Genomic DNA, 16002 nt, shown 5'->3' with positions numbered 1-16002 from the left:
ATCAAGTGTAGTACAACTAGGGATGCACCGATACACATTTTTTCACTTCCGATCCGATCCCGATATCTAAATTTGGATATCTGCCGATACCGATACTACTCCGATCCAATACCAAAACCTCATATATGCATGAATTTCAACTTGAGGCAGGCCCAAGATGACTATTTGGTCAGAAAAGGAAGTCAGAAGAACAGGAAACCAATTCATAAGTGAAAGTATCAAGTAAAAAAGTAACAATCCCATCCTGAAAACTAATATGCAAGTGTTATGACTTCAAATTAACATTACACCTGGCTCAATATCAGTCCTTTGAAAATTCCGATACTTTGGGAAAATTCCGATCCGATCCGATCTCTGGAAATATGTTGATATCTGAACCCGATACCGATACACCGATACAGATATCCCATCCCTAAGTACAACGGAATGGTTTTGATGTCGAGGGATGATGCTCTACAGCCTCGGGGGGCTTTACTCCTCTTAAAAAGAAGAGCATCCACTGTAGAGCAATTCCGAGTGAACAAAACATTTCCTTTTATTCAAGAGACAAATCCTACTCTCCAATTAGCCATACAAGAGGCAGGAAAAGGGGGGGACTGGACATTCTTAAAACGCATCTGACAAAGCTGCAATGAATGATGTGTTGACAAATTTAATTGTTTTAAACAACTGCAAGAAACACAGAATGATTTATTCTGGCCAGCACTTTCTACAGACCTATGGTGAGGGACGCAGTCATTTTATGCCGTTAACTCAGTCTCGTCCAGCACCGGCAGTCGCTTCCAGTAATTGCTTTGGTTGGGTTGTTTTTTTGGTAGGCTTAAACTTTTGTTTTAATTCACCTCAGTCTGGCTCTGCCTCGTACGTAGTGTGTGTGTGTGTGTTTGTGTGTATTTCACCAATCCGTTCAAAGGCCTTTTCGGCGTCGGCGTCGGCGTCGCGTGGAACAGTTTTGCATACAACTTTGCTTTTGGTCTGCCCTGCCAGTCTCGCTCTCGCTTTTTGCAGCCTTGCCACAGACACTCAGCTAAATTACAGGCTGATCTGACTGACTGGCACAATCATTGCATAACCAAATCCATTTGCATGTGCCAGGCAGGGCTGTACTTCCAACAATGACTCAGAGTGATCTGGGGCTTACACGGTCAATACTACTCACCAGCTTACTACTCTCACACACTCAGACACACGCACAACTTGCTAATGAAAAACCATTGTTCACTCAACAACTGCCCCGCTATCTACACTGACCGACTAAGCTGACAACTTGCCTGACACACACCAGGTCAATGAGTCCAACAGTCTCCTCCCCATACAGACACACCTCCCCCACACACATATGTCAAAGCTAGCCAGAGTCAATCTTTTGTCTGGTTTAGAAGAGCTTCATCGGCACTGCTGGAGGACTGATGCATCCCATTCACCTGCTTTTTCAACCGCACGCACGCACACATGCACACACACACACACCTGATTTTTTTTCTCCCTCTCCCTCTGACTCACACACACACACGCGCGCGCGCGCGCGCGCGCACACACACACACACACACACACACACACACACACACACACACACACACACACACACACACACACACACACACACACACACACACACACACACAAATGCTTGTCAACATGTCCATTCTGGTTTTGGTTTTGTCTTTGCACTTCTCCCTTTCAACCTGCTCCATCCTCCCTTCGCCACCGTCTGACCCCATGGCAGTGCTGGCATTGCTACAGTCAGACGGTCAGGTCAGCCCTCGGTAGCCCTGGGCACTCACATCACAAGCATCATGAGCCTGAACTTTGACCATACGCAACATGGCTGCCTTTCATTTCCATCCGTTTCTAGTTTCTAGTCTCCCACCACAACCCCCTCTTCACTGCTCTCGAGGAATGCAGTTCCTGACAGACAGAGGGGAAGAAAAGGATGCTAAAATCTAGCCATCTTCAAACAGCCCTAAGGAGGACAACAGAGCGCTTTGAAGGGGGAGGAAAAAAAACCCATAAGCTAGTGTACAGAAATGTGAAGAATCAGATAAGCCTCATATATTATATCATTCACCCCGGAGATATGAAGCATAATTTCTACAGAACAGAAGCATGCCAGAAACTATACATCGCAAACAGCGGAGCTCTGTGCGGCATCACAAGGAGGTCGAAAACAAAAAGGTGCCATCTTAGTGGGACAAAGGTGTCAAGGTCCAGGTCTAAAGCCCTTGAGAGGGGGAATTCAGACTAGGTTAAGCCTCGCCGCGTGCTGCCTGGGTTGCTTCAAGAGCCTGTCTCCAGGGGGTGGGGGATGAGGGGGGCGTGGGCTGCCCCTCTGCCGACAGAGGGGAAAGCCTGAACCTAGTCCAACAGTCACTGACTTCCTTCAATAGGCACAGGTGAGAGAGGGAGGAGTAAGACAGAGAGAGCGAGAGAGTGAGAAAATGAATCTGGATGTGAGGAACGTACCAAGCAAGGCACAAATGAGGCCAAACGGAGAGGGGGAGAGAAAAAAAAAAAAGACAGAAAGAAAAAAGGAAAACTGGTGGTGTGAGTGAAAGACAGAAAGCAGGGAGGGGAGGGTGAGAAAGTCAGAGCGTTCTGCTGAGTTGACTATGCTTTCCCCACGCATAAATCACACTGCTCAAGTCAACTTTTTCAGGGCAGTATTAATGTGTAAACGACACACAGACTCAGCAGCAGCTGAATGCAGTAATGATTAGATGGTGACATACATACACTGTATCTAAGATGACGGCAACCCTTCCCCCACCTACAGGCTGCATACCAAGACACGCACGCACGCACGCACGCACGCACGCACGCACGCGCACACGCACACACGCACACACACACCTATGTGTTGGGAATTGGCACTATAATCTCCTTTCACCAAGGGCTCACAACCTGTCAGCTTTGCACACAGAATGACTAAAGAGAGACAGATGAATGACCGAATGAATGGATAACAAATTAAAAAGAAAAAAACGCTATGTAAAATGGATGAGTGAATCTCAAAGACACGGTGTGAAGCTACAAGTGAAAACTGGGAGAGAGCAAATGGCAGGAGGAATAGAAAGAGGGGAGAGAGTGAGAGAGGAGGAGAAAGGGGGAAGAAGTAGGGGATATACTCCAGATTGCAAACGTGGCACTCAAAGCTGCTCAGAGAAGGAGAAGGGAGGGGAGGGGAGTGGAAGGGAGGGGGGTGGGGTGCAGAGAAAGGGGGGCAAATACAGAGAGCGCTGGAGGGTGAGAAAAGCTGTGCAAGAGAAGGAGAGAGAGAGAGAGAGAGAGAGAGAGAGAGAGAGAGAGAGAGAGAGAGAGAGAGAGAGAGAGAGAGAGAGAGAGAGAGAGAGACCGTGCACGAGAGAGAGAACGAGTGTAACAGGCAGATTAAGAGAGAGAGAGAGAGAGAGAGAGAGAGAGAGAGAGAGAGAGAGAGAGAGAGAGAGAGAGAGAGAGAGAGAGAGAGAGAGAGAGAGAGGGGAAGAATCAACGAGGGTGGGGCAGTGGGGAGAGAGAGGGAGAGGGAGAGGGAGAGAGAGAGAGGGAGAGAGAGCGTCTGTGTGCGTGGAGTACCTGAGTGCAATGGGTCCACATCCAGAGGAAGTGGCTGGAGACAGACCAGATGGTGCAAACGCTGAAATGTCTGCACACACACACACACACACACACACACACACACACACACACACACAGCCACCCGCCCCTCTCACACTGCACTCAGTAAATATGGCCTCTGTTGTGTGTGTGGAACGTGTGTGTGGATATATGTGTCAAAGGTTCCCACACACACTTCAGTTTGTAAAGGTAGATTTGCGTGTACGTCAATGTGAGGTTGCAAGCGTATCTGTATCTACATACGCACAAACTCCATATGCTTCTCTGTTTGTTGTGGGTTGTGCTGTGTGTTTGAACGAGAAACATACAGTGTGTGTGTGCGTGTGCATATGTGCGATAAAGTTTGTGCAAGTCAAGTCACATAAGACAGCAAAATGTTGCCTACCTAAGCTGCATAAGCACACAAATATCACATGTGGCGAGTCGGTGTGTGGCCCTTTCTGTGTTTAAGGTCAGACAGTACGGCATCTGTGTTCATCCGTGTGTGTGTGTGTGTGTATGTGTGTGTGTGTGTGTGTGTGTGTGTGTGTGTGTGTGTGTACACAGTACAGTACAGGCCGCTGTGGGACAATGAGTCAACTGCTTGGCAGATGGTAAATCAGGGAGGAGGGTACAAACTAAAAGAGTAGGGCTGGGTTCAAAAGATCCATTCGCCGGGCAACATTGATCCACGCTCGAAAAGTGTGATATCGATTAAAAACTTTGTGGATCGATCTTTTCCAGATGATTGTAGGCGCCATTTTCTCAACCACATCCTGTAGCTCTCTTCCACATTCATGTAGGCTACATGCACAAATACACACAGCCAGTTCATGTAAATAGCACCAGTGTTTTCCCACCTTTCTCTCTCAGACCAAGTTTCCCACTTCGTTCTCTCATACTAAGGGATTTCATGTTTGTATGGGCTTCAGAGGCTGAGGTATTTAGGTTTCTTCAGCCGGTCTTAGAATTCTAGGTATAAAATGGGTTAAAGTGACAGCCCAGCAATACAGAGGATTGATATCGAATCGGATTAAATCGGATCGTGGCCTTCTGGATCGGAATCGAATCGATCCTGGAAAACTGGATCAACTTCCCAGCCCTATAAAAGAGCTGATCAAACACAAACCAGATGACCCTCAATGCAGCGACGGTGGCAGTAATTGTTGTAATTGTAGAGATAAAAGGAAGCACTGCAGCATCACTCTGTGGCGTTGTGCGACTAAAAGAGGAGGACTTTGGAAAAATGGTAGAGAGAGAGAGAGAGAGGATTGGCAACACTGCCTTGTGCCTTGTCGTGTCAGTGGCCACCAGACGGCATGCCACCAAATGACAGCAAAAATCCCAAAACAAGCATAAGCCACTCGTGGAAGACTCATAGACTGAAGGCCAAACGCACAACTTCCATCCATAGTGTGATGGACGCCAACCAAAGTTTGGCAAATGCAGATAGCCACAGTGCTATAATTGTCCTAGACCTTTAGCTCAGGGGCTTCTCACCTGTGTGCGGCCAGGCTGAGCAGTTGCTGTGATTAGGGAGGTCTCGGGTTCGAGCCCAATTGTGGCGACCTATAGCAGTGGCACAGACCCTCACAATGGTAGAAAGGGTACCAGTTCAGTGCCAGGAATGAACACATTTAGCTTGCCGTTCTACTTTGCCCAAATTAAACTCCATTACACATCTTGTCATGAGACCCCGTGGCAATGGAAACACATCGGGTAGCCAATTGGTCGCCTACTCAGGGGAAGTGATGGTGGTGAGAGAGAGAGAGAGAGAGAGAGAGAGAGAGACAGAGAGAGACAGACAGACAGACAGACAGACAGACAGACAGACAGACAGACAGACAGACAGACAGACAGACAGACAGACAGACAGACAGACAGACAGACAGACAGACAGAGAGTTTAGGAAAGTGTGTTTAGGGTGAGGGGTGAGGGTACATATTCCCAGTGAGGTGTGGTGTGGAGCTGCAAATGGCCCTGTCTGAGCACACGCACCCTGAGTCATGCATTTCTCAGTTCTGTTTTTAATAGACGGCAGATCCAGAGCCAGAGCCAGAGTCAGACCCAGAGCCCGGGCCAGGGGAGGCTTTGAAGCCTGGGGANGGGGGGGGGGAGCAAGGGAGTCGGGGGAGCGGGGAAGAGGAACTTTCCTTGTAAACAACATGCCTGGCCTGGAGTGCCGTCACCGGAGTGCCTGCAGCCTGACGTGACCTATGTCACCGAGTACACAACACACCGTCACCACGCAGCCATCAGACATACGCAGCCTATAAGTCTTTACGTGTCTGTGTGTGTGTGTGTGTGTGTCTGTGTACAGGAGTGCCTGCAGCCCAATGTGACCCGTGTCACTGAGTACACGCACTCAGTCATCGATGACATACACAGCTATACATCACTAAGTGTGTGTGCGTGAGTAAGTGTGTCTGTGTACTGCATATCTCCGGCTGAGTTGTGCAATGTATATTCCTGTCATACATAGACACCGAGCCTCCCCTGCCCTGCTCTGACTGCCAGGAACACTGATGCCTAGTCATGCAGGTCAGCCGGTGTAGAGGGGTCAGGAGAGGAGAGTCCCATGTGCAATCACGGCAATAAACAAACAGGCAGGCGGCCTTGTTGCAACAGGCTGTGAAATCATCACATTTGACCTGGGATATCCTCTGTGACACTGTGGCTAGAGACCATTCATCTTTCTTTAGTATTTGATTATTTCCAATCGTCACAGAATATTTTAAAAAATCAAAGCGATGTACACCAACTCAACAAACACTTGAGTTACTCTACACTTGCTGGAAAAAAGAGGCCTAATATGTTTCATGTCTTCTTTACAGTGCAGATCAATTCAGGACAGTCACTACTGATACATAGATTTTGGGCTGTTATTTTGGTAAGTTGCATACGGCAAGTTTGTCTACAGTAATTGTACACAAGTTAAGAAACATACTGCAAACGGTCTGCAACAACAACAAAAAGTATTTCCACATAGCACTCGATAAACACTGTGGGGAAAACAGAATTTCCAAATATATTGACCATGCTACACTTTTTTAAAGTTCATTTGGCCCCAGAAACAATGTCTCTTTTGTCGCATCTATGATCATTTTAGTTCATAGTCCACACTACTGACACAACTGTAATTTCTAACAAATATGAGGGTTAACAATATTTACACCAACAATACATTGTGTGTTTGAAATACAGTGATTTTAAAAAACTGTAAATATGTTTTCAGACTTTGAGGTTGAAGTCTCTTCAAGAAATAATTACAAGGGTTTGTTTCATTAGCAATGTGAATGAAGCTGGCCAATGAGGAGAGGCACAGCACAATTTATACAACCAGTATTGTATGCAGGCAATTCATACAAATGATAAAGACAGAAATTAAGTGGTGGTGTGTAACCGAGATGCATTTGTAAACTACCTACCATAGCTAAACCAACTGCCAGACAAACCGTCACAACACTTTCCACACCAAAACTATAAAAACACACGCGCTAAAGATAACAAGTGTCATAACGCGACCGGATGCCCCAGATTACGCGCTGGTGAGATCTGAAAGGTCTTGACTTGAGCAAAGCGACCGCAAACCAAAGTGGCTTCATTATTTCGCCTCCCAGCCACAGAGATGGCACACAGAAGAGGAACCCACCAGAGGCCCAGAACAGCACAGCACTTCACTCCTACACCAGCAGAGCAGAACAGCATGCCATGCAGCCACCCTGCGGCAGAGAGAGAGAGAGAGAGAGAGAGAGAGAGAGAGAGAGAGAGAGAGAGAGAGAGAGAGAGAGAGAGAGAGAGAGAGAGAGAGAGAGAGAGAGAGAGAGAGAGAATGATAGCAGGGAGGTTCGTGGCAGAAGAAGAGAGATGACAGGAGATCTGCCAAAGGGGCAGACAAAAAAAGTGTTTGGAGGACAGCAAAAATTGCCAAACTCAGAAGAGAAAAAAACGATCTTGGATATGGAAAGGCAAGTGAGTGGAAAGAGAGAGAGAGATTCTGTGTACACGTGTGAGAGTAGAGCTGGCAAACATTTCAGAGCAAGATTGGAAGAAAAAAAAATACAGAAAAAAAACAGGGTGAACGCAAGCGACAAAGAAAAAAAATAAAACAAACAAAAATTACAGGAATTGACAGAAGAACCACAGAAAGAGAGGAAAGCAGAGAAAGCCCAAGAGAAAAGAATAGCAGCCCCCATATGTCTGGGTGCTGTACTGCTCTCTGGCGCTGCCGGCTCTCGGCTGGACTGTGTGTGGTGGGTGAGATATAGAGATAGAGATAGAGATAGAGATAGAGATAGAGATAGAGAGAGAGAGAGAGAGAGAGAGAGAGAGAGAGAGAGAGAGAGACGGAGAAAGAAAGAAAGAGAAAGAGAGAGGCAGAGAGAGAAAGAAAGACTCTCTGTGTGTGTGTGTGTGTGTGTGTGTGTGTGTGTGTGTGTGTGTGTGTGTGTGTGTGCGCGTGTGTGTGTGAGACCTGGGCCATTGTTGTGTGCCTGGTGGGAAGTGGCCGGCTGGCCCAATGCTCCCAGAATGCTAAGCAGCGCGGCTATTGTCTGGCTGGGCTGCATGCACCCACCGTTACTCTGGCAACCAGGAGTTTGCGATCGCCACCAACAACCAAGCTTCCACTACACACACACACACACACAGTCATACATACCCACACACACACTGGCTAACATCCCCACCCCCTAACCGTAAACTACACTCACACACACACACACACACACACACACACTGGCTACTCTCCAAACATAAATAGAAAACACATTACGCCAGCCCTCTTGTCCGACATGGCAACACATGACAAACACAATACAATGTACAGAGGAAGTCTCATTCAAACCCAGAGAACCATGTCAACATGGGAACAAGGGAGAGAGAGAGAGAGAGAGAGAGAGAGAGAGAGAGAGAGAGAGAGAGAGAGAGAGAGAGAGAGAGAGAGAGAGAGAGAGAGAGAGAGAGAAGCACCTGTGCCAGACCACTGTTTGCACATTCAATCATCTGCACCTTCTACTTTCAAACCCCAAAATCCAGCTCATGCTGTCTGGGGCTTTCTGGTGGGCCGTGTGCCCATTGGTTGATGCGTATGATGATGGGCTTGAAGACTTGAAGTACCAATGCATGTCAGTTGGGGCGCATGAACTCAAAAAAGCAAAGAAATAAAGTCCACAACACAGACAATCCACTGATCAGCACCTTTTAAAACATGCCCAATATGTACTCTTGGCCACAATCCTACGAGCATAAAGACTAGAGAGCCTGAGGGGACAAAGACCTCCTCGGGAAAACCTCACACCTGGCTGTATAATGATTCACAGAGCCGGCACTGCTTGGTGTCAAAAGCATGTGGCATACAGCACCACTGCTGCTTGTAAGAGGAGTTAAAAAGTCAACAACAGCAACAAAAAAAAAAAAAAAGGTCAAGCAGAGCTGGTGACAGAAAGGGCTACAAGGAGCGAACAGCGTCCTTTGATGTCCTTGTTTGTGCAACTGAGCAAACAAGTGATTACAGACGCCGGGCACGACCCAACATCCCCTCACACTCACATGCAGACACACACACACACACACTTGGTGTGACAGCGGACTGGGCAAAACCTAACATCCCCTCACATGCACGCAGGGCAGGCATACGGTACTGCTGTACACACACACATAAAAATCCCAACACAGTTTGGTCTGATGGGGGGGCCCCCAAAAGACGAGCCGGAGGTCCAGACTCCAGACAGCAGGTTAAAGCGTTGGCATGAGAGGAATGCCCAGTCAGGACGGAACGACGAGAGGCAGGTGCCAGGCAACACGGGCAGGGCGAGAGTGGGGAGGGCATAGAGATCAGACACCCCCCCGGTCTGACCTCTCCAGATCAGGTGTCGCCACCACGCCACCCAACACCAGATGCCACAGCACGCAGACAGCATGGGCTAGCTGGCTGGCAGGCAGGCAGGCGGGAGGGAGGGAAAGTAGTAGGCAGGCAAGGCAGGCCAGACTAGGCAGGCAGACAGGCAGGCAGGCAGGCAGACACACACTCACATACTCCACATGTAAACGTGCAGCCTAGGGTATGGGCATGCCATTCACACCGTGTCTCCCACGATTGCGTGTCCTCGTGTGTGTGTCTGTGAGAGAGAGAGGGGGAGATTTTCCCCCCCCTCACTTGACTATAAACACACTCATCTGTTGTCCTGAGGTTATTGAAGATGCTTATTAGCTGATGCAGGTGTGCGCCGCCGCTAGTCAGGAGCAGACAGACAGACAAACAACAGAGGCGTGACGGAGCATGGAAGCAGCCCGAGGACAACAGAGCTGAGCCAATGTCTGATCCTGGGATGTATTTCTCGAAACCATTATTTGCTAACTATGTTAGCTACTTTGTTGCTTGCAATGCAATTTCCCATTGACAACTACCCAAGTTGCTAACTGGCTAACAACTACACTTTTGAGAAACGCACCCCAGAACTTTTTTTTTTACACCCAACGTTTCAAATGGCTCACATGCTGATTTTAGGTAGCTCTGAGCGGATGGGCAAAGACTGCCAACTACACCCCAGAAAGTCTTTTACGTGTCATTTGTAGCAACCAAGTCTGTGGCTAAAATGCCAAAGTGTTGGTGCTCTGTAATTTAAAAAGATGCACACCCATTACTGAGGAAGCATCCAAAGTGCACTCACTTCACTGAGCAAAGGTCCTTATGTAATTGGGTCAAGATTACATGACTGTGAAAAATCACATCCTCCCGCTTACGAGCGACTGCTACAACAGCACAACTCTGAACTGCAGCTAAACTCATTGAGACAATCAGTAGCTCAATGGCGTCGGCCAACTGAACACCATTCAGTGAACCACAGAAGACAGCTGACGAACTCCATCCAATCCAAACAGCCAACCATCAGTTGCAGGACGGACATCAACACCCCTTCTAGTATAGTATAGTCCTGTACATATACCGGTAGTAGTGTGTAGGACAGTAGTGGTATGGGACCGGAGACAGCCATGTCATTGCAATTTCAGCTCCAAACCGTCATCTAACTTATCCTCCCTCTTTTCCCACATTCTAGGTGGTTTCGCCATTGAGATCTGTGACTCTGAATTCACCCCATTTTCCCAAAATCAATCCACCGACTGTTCCACAAAACAGAAATCACTAAAGGATGCAGTGAGAACCACCACCAAATGCTCTAATGGACTCTTTCAATCACGCTAAGGGGAAAATTGTCATCAGGTGATGGGGGGGAGGATTTGGAATGATTTAGTCACGTGCAGCAGCTGTACAACACTGTCAGTTGGACACAGATTTGCATTTTGAAGGGTTGGCGAACTTGGCATTGGTCTGTTGACTTAAATCAGTTAAATCAGTTCCTTTGTCCATTGCAATTGTATGCAAGGTCCTATTTCCTGCAGCGCACCTGATAATAGTGATGGTGCATCATGCTCAGGAATGGGGGTGAGGTCCAACATGTTTGCTTGCAAGCTATTAACCCCTCTCACTCGTCTCAACACCGGTCTGTATCTGATCCTGCCTCTCGACCAATCACCTTAGGGATATGTATGGATTGGATTATGCAATTTATGGCAGATGAACACCCATCTGCAGCCTGGGGCGAGGCCTTTACGCTTTAAGTCAAGACCACCAAACTTTCCCTTAGTTTCCACAAAAGATTTTCCACTTCAGCTTAACCTTTTTTTTAAATGTATATGTGCAATAAAAGAGGTGTTCTGCATTTTAGATGAGAGAATATTTTTATGAGGTAAATGCCCAAGTGTTTATTAACACGGCCTGGAGGGATAGTTCATTTAATCACTCCCTGAACGGCCCAACCATAAAGCTGTGAAAGGAAAACAAAAAACCTGATACATTTCTGTTGAATTGGGCAAAAATCCTCTCACTAATGGTCCTAAAAGGTCCTGGCACGCTTTGAAATTTATTGCCGTCGCTGTTCCAAAGGAAACAAATGGAGAGAGCAACAAAACAAGCAGCGTGGCATGTTTGGAGGAATCCTGTGGCTTGGCCAAGAAACAGGATCGGAGAGAGGTGGTGCACCACGCCGAAAAAAGATTTCATATTTCCAGCATCAACCAGGTCTTTGTTGCCATCAGTGGCTGTCTGATTATGATGTGACCACCTCCTTGGCTCGAGGGAATATTTTTTCTTTCAGCCATGAAAATCAACACCTGTCGCATTTCCAATAGCCACCACCAACAGCAGTCCCGGATGACACTGACTCAGTATCAACAAGTTGACGCGATATAAAATTGCATATCCAGCACATGGAAATGTCAAGATTGAATAGACAGTATTGTAGCTTATGTCACTACCATCTTCCTGACATTTGTCCAGAAGAAAGGCTAATGTGCTGCGTTGCCTTCAGTTGGCATACAAATGTAACACCCGCAGAAGACTGAAGCAAAAGCGCAAAAAGAACACATTTATTCCAATTGGCAGTGTACTGCATTCATCACACCAAACTAAGGCGTGGTATCACAATCAAAAGTGTCTGCAACATACTGACTGACACCACTAGTTAAACAAAACCTATAAGAACCTATGGTATCCTTAATCCTTGTGCACATTCTTTTAGCTGCCATTGGCACAAAACGTCATAAAGCCAATGCCAAGTCCAAGGAATAAATGTGACTCGGATATAAAAACTTCTGTTCAAAGTTCTGAGTCACTCTCATCCAAACCCATGCAGTGCCTGACCAAGTTGCTGCTATACCCACCACTCAACTCGTTGTTTTTTTATGCATTGCGGCAAAAACCTCAGTTACACCCACGTTTTCCCTTGTGTATACACATCATTTATTTTTGGCGTTCAACTCGGTCACCGGGAACCATAAATTGCCCTTTAGCAAATGGGCTAGAAAACGTGCCTTGGTTTAAAGAGAGTGCAGTGCCATGGCTAAGGGTGATGCTCCGCCATGCAGTCCGGGTAAAGGTTAATTACATTATCAAGAGAGGACAACTGACAGCACCAATCAGCAGGCTAATTGGTGACAGGACAATAAGCCTAATCTGAGCAGCAACAGGGTGCAGTGTGGCAGGGGGTGGGTGTGGGTGTGGTGAAGCAAGGATCCCAGCTCGACCAGGAATCTCCCTTGGGTAGAGAATATTATCTCAAGGGGAAAAATCTACCAATGTAATACATGCACAATGTTATGACTCATGTAGGCCTGCTCAATAATGAGGACAACAGCAATAATAGCCCATCTAGCATGATCAATAAAAACAATAACAATGTTAAATCATCCATATTTAAAATGTGTACATGGACCATTCCCTACTATATACATAAATTATTTTTTGTTTGTTCACAATTGATTTAGATCCTTATAATTATGGAAGCCATGAATCCAAAACCATACATCCCATACAAAACAAAATGGTAAAAGAAGAGACTCCTTGTCAAGTGCTGTGTATTTGCTTTTCTAATTGACAATCTGTTGACAGTTTGCACCGTTCTTAGAAATCTGCCATCCAAACTTCTGAACCTGAAAACCTGACTGAAACCCCAAGGCAGTAAATTTACATCACCTAGATCATGTGCACACAGGGGGAGAAAATGGGGGGTGGGGATGGGGGGTTATGTCTGTCTGTCCTCCTCCTGCAACCAGCCCTGTGGTCAGACAGACCAGCATGGGTATCACTACCCGATGCCCCAATATCCTCAGAAGACAAACTGATACCAGACTTGTGGAAACCAATTTTGACCAGGCAGTCACAAAATCATGATAAAACTCAACATTCACTCAACCAAAGATGTATTTTACTATCAGCCATTGATCAGATGTAACATTATTAGGTTGGTGGGTGCATATTTCCATCCTGTCACAAATGTTAGGGAGGAAATCGGAGGGCAAAGTTGGTTTTGATCACCTGGGTAGCCTACTTGTTAAATCCAGAGATGTCATCTAAATTGTCAGCCAACAAACAAATTGACTGAGTCACTGCAATAAGTACGGTTGCAACATCATTACCTAAACAGCACACATTCATTTGCAATAAAGTGCAATACGGCCTCCCGTGGGTAATATCAGTGTGTGGTTATACAAATTATGTTATGAAAACACAAACCCAGATTTATAACCCTGGTCTGGATCATAATACGGTAAATGGTGTGATGGCGTATCCTCCTGCCCAGGATAACACACTGTGAAAACGCAATGCACACACAGGACAGATTGTTTTTTTTATTTTTTATAAATGTTGACCTCTGTCCAGAACAATTGTATATCATTCTACTAACTAGTACTGTCAGCATATCAAGTAAACGGTTATTGCAAATACTCTGGATACGGGTGCACTTCAGATATTACCAGTGCGGTGCATTATGCATCATACGGGTAGAAGGTCTGCATCTTAACTGACGTACACGGGAAAGGGGGAAATCCCGATACATGATAACAACGATGTGACCACCCACAGTTAAAATGTAGCAATATGTGTTATTGCTGTGTTATTATAACGCAGCAATAACACAGTAACCATTTCAATAAATGTAATCAACACTAAGCGAGCGTTCCAATCCCGTCCAGTCGTCACACTTCTGCACAAGCCGGTGGTACAGACCCTAACGCTAGATGCAGTTAGCCCATGATAGCCGCCCAAAACTATGTTAGCATATCAAGCTAGCTAGCTAGCTAATCGCAAACAAGCAAGTGTCCCCATCTTCCCCCCTCACACAAAGACGAAATTTTCAAGTTCATAACACAAAGCCGACTACTCTTGACGCACACAGGTACTGCTCCAAATTTAACTTCACCATCATCATAATGAACAAACTGGCATGACGGTCGCACGTTTAAATGTAGAAAACACAGTGAAAACTACCCAAAATAAAACAAATATCCCAATCACTGGCAAGATTCCCGGCTAAGTTATCTTGCTAGTAAGCATCCCAACCAGTTAGCTCTACCTGCTAGCTAATGTTAGTCGCTATCAGCTAGCAAGCTATCCCGGGTTAAAAACAATATCAGTGGGGTAATCTCAACTCTGACATTAATTAACCAGACTGTTAGCAATTCCTTTTATTTCTCCTCTCCCAGTAGCCCAGCAGCAAGCCAGCTATTTGTAATAATGTGAGCCAGACTATTTCCCCCTTTCCAACGTCTTTGAAACATTAAACCATGGTTGCCGGTCGGACCAAGCATTGAAAGGGAATAACGTTATTGTTATCAGTGAAGGATACTGGGGTGGCGGCACAGCAGGCGGCTGAGGAGCAGTCGGGGCTCCCGGTGGTAACGACACGGGGGTCAGTGTCGCCCGCAGTTGGCTTGATGGGGATGGCCCGGTTATAGGTCCACTAACTGCGACAGCGGCCGGTTTCGGCACCACTTTCGGTGGCAAACTCATTGCAGATTTTGAACAAAAGCAAACAATACGCTACTAAATAATGTTACACGGTAAATCTAGCTATTATACATAAGTACGCGAGACGTTCCTCTTCAGTGTTGCAGAAAATCCTTAATAGTCAATAGTCAGTCTCAGAGTCCATTATCACAAAAGGCTTTTTAAACGTATACTCGCTTTTTTCCATCAGAATTGTGGAGCTATTCATGGGGACGGCGGGGGGTTCGTCTCCCCCACCTCGTCCGGGATGTCCACGGATCTGTTTCGGTCCCGTTCTTCAGTGTATATTCCCCGGCGTGCCTTCTTTACTTATTCGGCGTTTGATATCATCATCTTGCGTTTTAAACTCATTTTTCATAGAGATGGGAGACTTCGCTCAACATGGCGTTGCGGCCGCCTCAAGCAGTCCGGTAGGACGGACTGTTCGACTACCGTCGGCTAATTTCGGGGACGTTCGGCTTACCTACCGGCTAACGAAAGTGACGTATTACACAGGGTCTGTTGTGCTTCGATGTAGATTTTACAAGTGTCATGCCTAAACTACATTCACTAAAACAAATCAAACTGCTTTGGCATTGAAAACTCATATACTCCAAACATTTTTTTACCGGAATGGAGTGACTTTGACCACGCCGCTCAACACATCTAGATAATAAAATTAAACTGAAGTTTCACTTCCAGCATCTAAAAGACCTATTGTCAATGAAAAGAACGAATGATGCAGTTGTTGATGATAGAGTTCTAGATGTGACTTAACAGCATATTTGACAAAAGATAGGACAACAATTTACCGCACCGTGTTTTGACACAAAATTATTTTTATGCTGCCAGAGAATATTCATATGGCGACATCTTGTGGACATCTTTGAGATGTGCAAGTTTATGCCAAGAAAATAGCATCTGGAAACGATCAAGAATGATAAAACAGACTATTTCTTGTCCCGTAACAGTGTTTTTTTATTTAAAGAAATACAAAATGAGAAATGACACATACATCTTTAAACAAAAATCGAAGGCAATATGCAGTGCACGTCAGTCCTTGGCAAAATAGGCTAGAATC

The 16002-nt window shown here is 46.1% G+C and overlaps 1 protein-coding gene across 9 annotated transcripts in view; it reads right to left on the bottom strand.

Moving 5' to 3' along the window:
* LOC134462333 (eukaryotic translation initiation factor 4 gamma 3-like) overlaps window positions 1–15384 on the bottom strand; it is a 109050-nt gene extending 93666 nt beyond the window's left edge. For all 9 annotated transcript variants that reach the window (XM_063215291.1, XM_063215292.1, XM_063215293.1 and 6 more), the window contains exon 1: window positions 14782–15384. In XM_063215291.1, the coding sequence (XP_063071361.1) occupies window positions 14782–14945 (164 nt within the window). In that variant the 5' untranslated portion in view covers window positions 14946–15384. The remainder of the gene's footprint in view (window positions 1–14781) is intronic.
* Between the last annotated feature and the right edge of the window lie 618 nt (window positions 15385–16002).

The sequence above is a fragment of the Engraulis encrasicolus genome, chromosome 14 (assembly GCF_034702125.1).
Source record: "Engraulis encrasicolus isolate BLACKSEA-1 chromosome 14, IST_EnEncr_1.0, whole genome shotgun sequence".
Lineage (NCBI taxonomy): Eukaryota > Metazoa > Chordata > Actinopteri > Clupeiformes > Engraulidae > Engraulis > Engraulis encrasicolus.
Note: the sequence above shows the minus strand (reverse complement) of the source record. Positions and strands in the feature narration are given on the sequence as shown.